At 39.2% G+C, this 10,000-nt stretch overlaps 3 protein-coding genes across 3 annotated transcripts in view; 1 reads left to right on the plus strand and 2 right to left on the minus strand.

Annotated features, from left to right (window-relative positions):
* LOC138024113 (dual specificity mitogen-activated protein kinase kinase 7-like) overlaps window positions 1-10,000 on the minus strand; it is a 336,186-nt gene that overhangs the window by 163,749 nt on the left and 162,437 nt on the right. The gene's annotated exons all lie outside the window — the stretch shown is intronic.
* Window positions 149-2,502, minus strand: LOC138038043 (QRFP-like peptide receptor). Its single transcript, XM_068883867.1, has one exon. It carries the CDS (start codon window positions 2,348-2,350, stop codon window positions 1,442-1,444), a length of 909 nt encoding a protein of 302 aa, XP_068739968.1. The 5' UTR covers window positions 2,351-2,502; the 3' UTR covers window positions 149-1,441.
* Window positions 8,154-8,933, plus strand: LOC138037403 (barH-like 2 homeobox protein). Its single transcript, XM_068883336.1, has 2 exons — window positions 8,154-8,271; window positions 8,383-8,933. Exons 1-2 carry the CDS (start codon window positions 8,154-8,156, stop codon window positions 8,931-8,933), a joined length of 669 nt encoding a protein of 222 aa, XP_068739437.1.

The raw sequence follows: 10,000 nt of genomic DNA on the forward strand, positions 1-10,000 counted from the left end.
CATTTAGGGAGATCGAAAGAGACTCTGCTCGCAGGATATTGCGCATGGTTAATTTCAAGCTGTTAAAAACGAAGAGACAGAATACGCAAAAAAGGGAAAAAATTTCATCTTTCATCTTTCATTTATTTATCTTTCTCTCTTTCTTTTCTTAATTTATCGCTTTTTCATCCCAATGTCAATTATTTTATATTCATTTACATCGTGAAAAAGACAGCTCGCAATCTTATATTGCTGATCTTCCTTTGTTTCGACGATTCAAAACGTCAATTTCATTTTCAGTAGCTTAATTCCAATTGTATTGTAAACTACTTGAAATTCAAGACAGTCTCACAAAATAAAAGCGCGAAAGAACGAATCGAAGGGAAACTACGAGTGAAATCTAAAAATTCTAATGCGCGAAAACTATTTTGAATTAATGGCTTCGACTAAGAGCCAGTATAAAACTGTAGACCCTTCTATTCTTCGTATGATGAATGTTTTGACTGTCCACATATGTTCGGGACACTTCAGTTATTAGCGATCATTGTTCCAGGTTTTCAAAAACTAAAAACCCTTTTGGAACGACCCTTCACCGACACAAATTTTTCGCGTGGTCCTGAGCTGTATTGATCAAAACCCAGTAATGCTACTACTATTGTTTAAGTGAAAAAGGTATCCTAATTCCGAACGCGAGAGCCTTCCCGGAATTTTAACAGAAGTTTAGCCGTTGGTCGTTACTTCACGCCAAACCACATACGTAGCATGGACTAAAGCCTCATTTACACTAGCAAGTTTTCCTTGACAAGTCTACTTGTCAAGGAAAACTTGCCGACTGTACAAACTTGCAAGTTTTCCTTGACAAGTTTTTCCTTGACAAATTTTCCTTGGTAGTGTAAATGAAAAATATGACAAGTGTTTGAACAAGGACACTTGACAAGGAAAAACTTTTCATACACCGAGGTGAAGACAAACAGTGTTCCGCAAAGACTCTTGTCCAAGGAAGCAACAAGGTGAATAAGAAAGGCCTCGAACCAGCGACCCTGGGCGCGATAACTGCTACACCCCATGCATGCACAAAAAATGGGGTTTCCGATTAAATGGTTAAATTTCCAGAAAATATTTGTTTGACTTGGATTTGAGTAGAGCGACAGCCTGAGAACATCAAGAAAAGTACATACACCTCCGCATTGGTTAGCGCTGAATACAAAAATGCTCTTGACTTCCTTAATTTTGACTGATAGATTGTATGAAATTATTCATATATCTAAACTGCTGAAATTGAAATGCATGAGTTTTCAGTTTGCACTTATCTACGTATTTAATTTTTTAATGTAATATAATTTTTTCGCAGGAACTAATTTATGCATGATTTGTTCTTCCCGTCTTTTAATTCTCCGTTCCAGCGTTTTCTACAGACTCGGAGTTCCTACAAAATTCAATTTTGTACAATGCCTTGGCTATTTTATGACTCGAGTGATCTTTCCCGCCGCCGGAAAGGTCTTCCACGCCAAAGTTCCCTTAAGCCAGCTCTGTAGTTTTCACTTTGAACCAGATATACTGCTGGGTTAATGGAGCAGCTGCAATAAGCGAAGAAATAAGACAATTTGTATAACACTCGCTGAGAGGGAACATTTACTGCCGACACTGTAATGAAAGGCAGAAAACAAACGAAAAACAGCACAGTAACAGTCATCAAAAGTTTGACGATTTTTCGCTTGTCTTTCGAATCTTGTTCAGCAGAGACACGGCCTTCGTTTGTAGGAAGGATATCATTCAAGTAGAGAGCTCTTACAACACGGAAATAACAGAAACACAAAATGAATAAAGAAACACCTCCTATTATGGCCAAGAGTATCCAATATGCACTCGAAGATACACTACTCCAGTCCATATGACAGGTTTTGAATTTGGATGAGTAGTTTTGTTCGATAAATAAGGGACACACAAACGCAATGGAGAATACCCAAATGGCGGAAATTGTGACGATGACGCGCCTCTTTGCCTGCAGCTTCAATCGCAAATCCATCGGTCGCAGCAATGCATTGTGCCTTTCAATTGCGATTACTGTGAGCGTTAGACCGGATACCAGCAAAGTGATTCCGGCAATACTATGCATGGTTATGAACTTGCAAAGAAAATTGCCTAGTAGTCCAGCTGGGTGCTCGAACAGACGAAGGATGATGCCCGGAAGACAGAACATCAAAGAGATTATGTCAGAGATAGCAACATTTGCTAGAAGGAAGTTAGTGGTCGTTTGCATAAGACGTCGTTTTCTCACCACCGTAATAAACAGAGAATTTCCAATAATTCCCACGATAACCACAAGTATATAAAACGGCAGTATTATCATGTCCAATTTCCAATTTTCCATCTTCAAAAGCAAATTTTAAAGAGGGCAAGGTAGTGACTTCCTTAGAGTCTCTCTCTGATCATGATCGAGCGCAAATCTCGTCGTGGCTAACTAATTTTTTTTTGGTTCTCTTTGCTGCCATTCACTGCCAATTCAATCTTCTCCTCTTTGACAGATGCAGATGTAGATGATCCGAAGATTAATCTTTTTCAAGTATATGTTTGAGTGCGTCCAGGGACAGCCTTTCAAGTTAAGTTTACATAACAAATGGTTCCACCTGCCAATTTGACAGTCGCTATACATGATGAGCGGATATTTGGCCATCAGTTAAAATTACTGAAGCCTTAATGAATTTGTGCCTTTCTTTATTCTTTATTTGATCGAGGGAGGTTATCAGCTGCTGAAGTCTTTTGAATACAGATTACTTTAAATAGTCATTTCCAAAACGTCAATGGATGAGAAATTCATGATATTAAGTTTGCCAAAGGAACAAAAAATTACAACCCAACTCTTAGAAAACAATTTGGCTGCGATTAGTCTTCGTTAACGCTGGGATTTTAAAGATAAAGATGAGAAGGAAGTGTTTCATCACCCAGTTCTTTCTGCGAAGCATTTGTGGAGAAGCAACATAAATCCAGACAGAGGCAGCCCAGTCGTTATGTGTGAAATTCGTGATGCAATTTTTTTGCTTTAGGAACAACCCTCGGCAGTTGATGGGCAATCAGATAATACCTAAGGAATGGGAGTCAACCAATTGAAATCACAAGGACTTAAGTGTCTCACAGCAAGAGTCCAAGCGCACGCTAGATACATTTCGCCCTTTTAGCCAACTTGGGTCTGAAAACCCGTCCGACAGGACTCGTTGATTTACTAAGATTGAAAATGTTCTTCTGCGCTATTTTTCGTGATGAGCTTGGGTGTTCTATATGGGAAATTCAAACGATCGAACTTTCTAATCGAGGCGCGCGGAGTGTTTTTTACGCGGACTAAATGGTTTTCCCTCGATTGGGCTGCCTGTGATTCAGGCTTCTTTCCACATTACCGCGAGAAAGTTGTACGATAGCGAATTATACGCAAGGACATGTGAGTTTTTCGTCAAAACTGCTTAACTTAGAGACAATGCATGAGGCCGCGCTGTTCTTGCTCACGAACTAAATCGAACTGATGCCCTAGTTCAAGTTCTGCTCTTAGGCTTTATCTGGATTTGACGGATCTTGACTATTACTGTCCAATTACGTCCTTTCAAGCCGCAAGATTTAATTCATGGTTACTTGGATTTAGTCAGTTATGTATTTAGATGAGATTAAACTAATTAGTTCCAAATGTTTTAAAGGTTCACATGGCCAGCACGTTGACAATCTGGCATTGATTTAAATACCGTCTCGTTTTGAAAATTTTGAGCGAAGCTTAAAAAGTTACAATTCAGAGACCCTTGCGAGCGAATTGATGAAATGCCCGAGTGAACGATCTTATAAAGAAGGCTAGTGAAAGGTTATACTTTTTAGTTCAGCTAAAACAGGCACGTGTACTGCCACCAGATTTAGCTCTTTTTCATACGTGTGTACGATCTACAATTGACTATGCAAGACCAGTACTAGTATTTTATAATTCCCTGCCGCAGTATCTAATTAATCAGCTCGTGCGTATCGAGAAGAGGGCGCTATCGATTATTATGCCCGGTCCCAACTACGGTGATACTGGCAAATGTTTGGGTATAACACCTATGGTAGTCCACCATCGCCAATTGTGAAACACATTTTTCAACACCATAACTTCCGACGAAAATCATAAGCTCTTCAATTTATTGCCGTCTCGAAACAATCCTAGGTATAGTCTTAGAAACAATCGAGTCTATAACATCCCAATGTTTTGTACAAATAGGGCGACGAAATCTTTTATGTTTATGGCAAGACAGATACCACCTTTTAATTAAGAATCTAGACCGTTTTTGAACAAATTGTAAATATTTATATATATATGTTTTTAATTCTGTTATACTTTAAGTTATTAATTAATCTGCAATATTTTATAGTTACCTATTTTAATGTAGTTTTCAAGAAATTTGTAATAGTGTTGTGAATAAGTGTATAATTCCGCCTTTGGGCTATCTATCTATCTAAGCTACTTTCAAAATTTTCAAAACCAGACGAAACTATGCCAGTGATCAGATTCAATGATTTGCTTATAAATTCAATAGAGTATTAGACTTCCGTAAATCATGGTCACAGCACGGTATGCTATGCATGCTATGTCAGTGTGAGCGGATTCCATGTACACAAACAAAATGCAGCACGATCTAAGGAAAAATGGTTTCATAATCACTAGCAATGAGAACTGGGCCATTATAATTTGATTAAAAATATAAGGAGTACAGAGATTTAGGCAATGAAGTATTGACAACGGCTAACACAATCGAGCAACTTGAAAGGAAATTTGAAGAAATGGATCCAAAGTATACTACCGACTTCCATTCTACGTATCTACGTATCTAAAAATGCATTTATTTTCGGGTCCCCTCATCCCAAGGTCCCCATGTTATGAGTACGAGAATCCCTAAAACTCCTGTATCCGCCCACACGTTTCCGTCTCATTTTTCGACAAAGCTGAGTCGACTTCAGTTTTCTACAGTCGTCAGCAAGGCCTTGTTACGGATCACGTAATTTAATGGAACGGTCAATTAACAAAAACACTTGAATATAACATATCTAACGTTGCAGCGTACTTCAGCTGCTCAAACAGTCAGCTGTAGCAAGAACAACTGCGATGCCATAAAATATATTCTCGCGTTATTGTCAGTTTGCCATTGTTCCAGGTTTTTGTTTCCGGTTAAATTGTTAAATTGTTTTAACACATACATATATACATGTTTATTCAAATGCATATATAACTACATATAAATTTGAAAAGGACAGTCCAGAGGTTAGCCCTATGAATAAAACTCCCCTCAAAACTGTAGAAACTTTAGCGACAAACACAAGCACGAGCAACATACACGTATTGCATTACCTTGTTACTTGGTGTGGTTTTGCCGAATTTTCTAGAAAAAAAAGTAGTATGACAGGAACTTTGCGTGCGAAGGGGAAGAGGAAGGTGGAATTGGTGCGGAAGAATTTCAATGGACTCGTAAGAACGAGAAGGACGCGTGAGGAAGAACGATCTGCTGCGATTGCTAACCTTCCCACCGACCCCCACCCCCATTCTAGTTAATTCACAACCCTGCTACGCATGCTGAAAAAAAGGTGTTGATTATGCAGGGGCGTACCTAGGATTTTTCAAAGGGCGGACACACTCTCTCACATCCACGGTACTTACTGGTCTGTCATGTAGAAATCCCCGCTGTCTTTAGTGAAAGCATATAGTCCACTAACTATCATGGTGAGTGCGGTAGGAGAGGGGGGGGGGGGGGGGGGGTGGACAAGCCTACAAAATAGCTGCGGAGATGAAATAAGTTCCAGGTGACATAAATTGCTCCGTTCCAATCTCACACATGGTGCGTATTATGTTGTTGGCTGTCACAAAAGGGAAGTCACGGGCACCCCAGGACCCCCCTGGCTACGCCCCTGTTATCAAACGCTACTGATTTTGCATATGTTGCTCTCTAGTGATTGTGCTGTCACGTTCTCATCCAGGCCCATAAAACCTGAAAAGCCAACTTATAGTCAGCGGTCATCGCAATAAATTTTTTTGCGACGAGGGACGAGAGAGATTGAAGCCAGTCATCAGAGTGATTTTGTTGTATGTCTCGTGTCTATTTCACGACACTGATAACCAGAATGCAATCACGTATTATTAGATAAAAGGAACACAAGATTAACATAACTCCGTTTGTGTCAACTAAACTTCCCATTTACTTTTTTCGGTGCTAGGTATTTTTTTATGATTCTGACCGCATACTTCGAAGGTTTCCTTGGCATTTGCCTATTAATTCATCGGTAATTTGTTTTGACGATCTATGGGCACTACTCCAGCAAAGAAAATAGGTATTTAATTGTTAAACCGGATTTGAGTCCAACGCCCGTCGCTTTCTAATCGGCGTTTTCTATCTAAAATAACTCACCACATGATAACAACTTATTAGAGGGCTATAAACGTTTGAAAACAAATATTCAAGATTAGAGACGAAACTAACTGCAAACAATAAGATTACCAAACCATTTTTCCTGCCTTATTCCGGAGGCGTCTCCGGCTAGAGGGCGAGGTAGCATAAACCAAGCACGTCAAAGCTATCGATTGGAAACCATTGAGACAACTTCACTATAATAGACTCTGTTGCCATGCATTCAGTGTTGTAATTCTGATCCAATAAAAGTTATCATTGATTAGGAAGTGAGGATAATAATTCTTAATATGGATTACTTTGCAAGGAAATAAAAAAAACGTCTAGAGTTGGCACGCGAAAGAAATTTCCTTCAAATGCCTCTTCTGCACTTTCAAATATCGATGCCGAAAGAAATGAAAAGTGTCATTTTTACGGTGCCACTATTGTTGATATTTTGTCTTCTTACCGGATACTATTAATCAAGCGAAACGATTGCTAATTTATTTTACACAAGTATGTGTTGTTGTTTTTGTTCTTACTTTGCAGAGTATTAGTCTGTGGATCCCATTTGTCTTTTTGTTCATTTTTTTTTAATTACTTCACCCAACTCAAACTATACACCACCTTTTCATTCCTGCGATGACCACAAAAATGAAAAACTCTGAATAGCCGCGCACGTTTTCTCAGACATTTAATAGCTTGGAAATCAAGTGCAAATTAACTCTTCGTGGGGGGATTCTAGTCTATCATTCATCGTGCAAAAGGCTTGAAATTCTATCTAAACTCTTGTGTCAAGTGGATGACCACGCCGTCTTTGTAAAGGTTAATTCTAACTCCATTAGAATTGTAAGCTTCTGTATTGGTAAAGCAACGTAATTCTACGGAATTGTTTTTGGTCTGCTGGTATACCCACAGAGGAGTCAACAACAGATACCACTTGCAAAGGGTTTTGCGAGAATGGGTCCAAAGCTGGCCCAAGGCCCAAACTTTTAGGGTCATAGATGACAGTGTTCATTGCTTTTCAACTTAAAACCGTAAATTATGTGCATTAAAGTTTTGCTCTTCAAACAAGATGGCCGTCCATCATGCTCAACGGAACAGTTTTCGTCCATTGCCACGATAAAACGGGAATCTTTCCGCGGACTCGGGGTCTAATCCACTGCCGCCTTCTTGAAGCCAAGATTCATTTGTTCTTTCTGTCTTTGACTCAAAGACAGCTTAGTACAGGAAATACGATAATTAGGCAATTGTCAGCTATAATGAGCTTGACATTTTTTTAAAAGACTACCATGTCTCACAAATACCAAGTATGACGAAGTCATCACGAAATTGGCGGGGCAAACTGAAACCATGCATGTAAAAATGATTGAATCACTGTGACTTTAAGGCTAGGTCAGCTAAACTGTTTTAAGGTTTGTAGTTATGAAAGAACGCGCAAAAAAGCGATTTGGTGGCCAAACTCACGTTTTTAAAACGTGCACTTGTGTCGACTGGTGCAGAAAAATGATCCGATGATGTGTTTAGCTGTCATTGGGTCTTTTCCTTTCTGTTTACAATAATCGATGTACATTTACAGACCCTTTGTGTCTTTTACAAATGAAAACAAAACACGCCGTGTCCATTAGACATGATTTAATTGGCTGTCAAAGAGATTAATTGCATCCGAAATGATCGCAATATTTAACAGCTTCCAATGGTTGTTTGGTGATTTCATTACCCAGCTTGAGGAGTGTTAAGTCCTCGCACGATCGATCAGATTCCTTTTCTTAGATATATCGACTCTTGATGGCCTCCTTTACCATTGACGCCATTTTGGGGAGCTCCCAGCAAATATCAGAAGAAACGAATTTATTGGAAAGGAGGCATGTAATTCATGAATATGAAAACCAAATGAAGGGAAAAGGTAAGGGGCAAGATTTCCACTTTAAATTAAGTAACCACTAAAAAGTGGTCTCAAGAGTCTCGAGAAAGGTAACATGTTACATCAGTGACCGATTCCGAATTTCCTATTTAGAAATCGACCTAAACTGTCCATTACAAGAGAAGGAGACGGAGACCGACCTTTTAGACAAAGGATCGGATGGTAAAGAAGATTGCAAAAGACTCTTGGGCGAAGATCGAGATGAGGATAGTCTTTATTTCAATAAAATACGAAGGAGACGAACAGCTTTCACCAACAGTCAACTAAAAACTTTAGAAGAGAAGTTCCGCGACAAAAAATATTTGACAATCATGGAAAGAACCACTTTGGCCAAGGGCCTCAATCTAACTGACACTCAAGTAAAAACTTGGTTTCAAAACCGTCGAACAAAATGGAAAAAGCAGATAGCGCCGGACTTTGACCAGAGTTTGCGGTGGGAAGAGATGAGCTCCATCTTAAGTCACATCAATGGTCACATCCAGACGGGCCTTCCTTCCAATAGAGAACTACAAACTCGTTTGCAAGCCTCAGTGCCCGTCTGTTACAACGCCGTGCCCATTATTCATCCGTCATCAAATCTCCAAGTGGTCTATTCGAGCATGTCGTTATACCCATTCTCGCCAGATTACGGTTTTACTGGTTAAGCTTTATGCATCCCAACCAACCTTGAACCGGCAACATTTTTAATCATTCTCGTGAAAACAGCGCAGCGAAAGTTTTTTGCGCAAGTTTTCTGTGAATGTTCAACTTGCCCACTGTATTAACTGACTGAGAAGAGTTGGAACATTCATTTCTCCTCCGAAAGGTTCCGAGTGACTAAGGCGGCCTTAACGAACCCAGTTCAACATCTTCTGAGTACTGGGATTACCAGTTTCCTAACGGAAAAGCATACATATTTCAATTCCTTCGCGTCTATTCACACGTACATAGATCAGTTTCATTGCCTACCGATTCTACTCAGCAAGGCACTGCCTTCAATTTATAGCTGTGCCTTCACTTGGTTATCTCCTTATGATATGTAACTGAATTGACGAAACCAATAAGTTGCCTGTTAGCTGTAATATTCACGTGAAGCCACGAAGTATTAACTTATCACTCGTTCTGTTATACCAAAGAGAAGAAACTCGAAACTGTGTTTCAGCATGATCCAGAAAGATCAACGTCCTGGTTGTAGGCTTTGACACTCAAAACGTTGGAAATATTTCAAATTGAACTCGATAAAAAAATTGTGTTATGATAAGAAAATCTAACAGTATCTTTTATCTATCCATCGCTCAGCAAGGACCTCAACAACGAACCTTTTTCATTTAAAGTGTTGATTTATTATCACTTTAAAAATGTATGGCAGCTTTAAGAATGTAAAACTTTTGTTGCTTGGTAGTAAAACGAAACTGATAAGTTCTCCACGGCCGATTGAACGTTATACACTTCTACAAACAAACAATCCGCAAAAGTAACAACGTAGTATAAGCTTTGTTTTTTTCTTTTAGTATCAAATGTACTTTAATACGGGACGGGGAAAGCTACGCTTTGGTCGGAAAAGGAAACATTTTCTATATGATATCAGTGCAGCGCGGCTCAGGAAAGCAACGAATCCCGCTTTGGGAGGCAAATTTAACCATCGCTTCAAGTGATCGATCTTTAATTAAAAAATCATTTGGTTTGCATTCATTTTTAACTTGCACTTTGAATACGTGGAACGAAAGTCAAC

The sequence above is a fragment of the Montipora capricornis genome, chromosome 2, assembly GCF_036669925.1.
Source record: "Montipora capricornis isolate CH-2021 chromosome 2, ASM3666992v2, whole genome shotgun sequence".
Taxonomy (NCBI): domain Eukaryota; kingdom Metazoa; phylum Cnidaria; class Anthozoa; order Scleractinia; family Acroporidae; genus Montipora; species Montipora capricornis.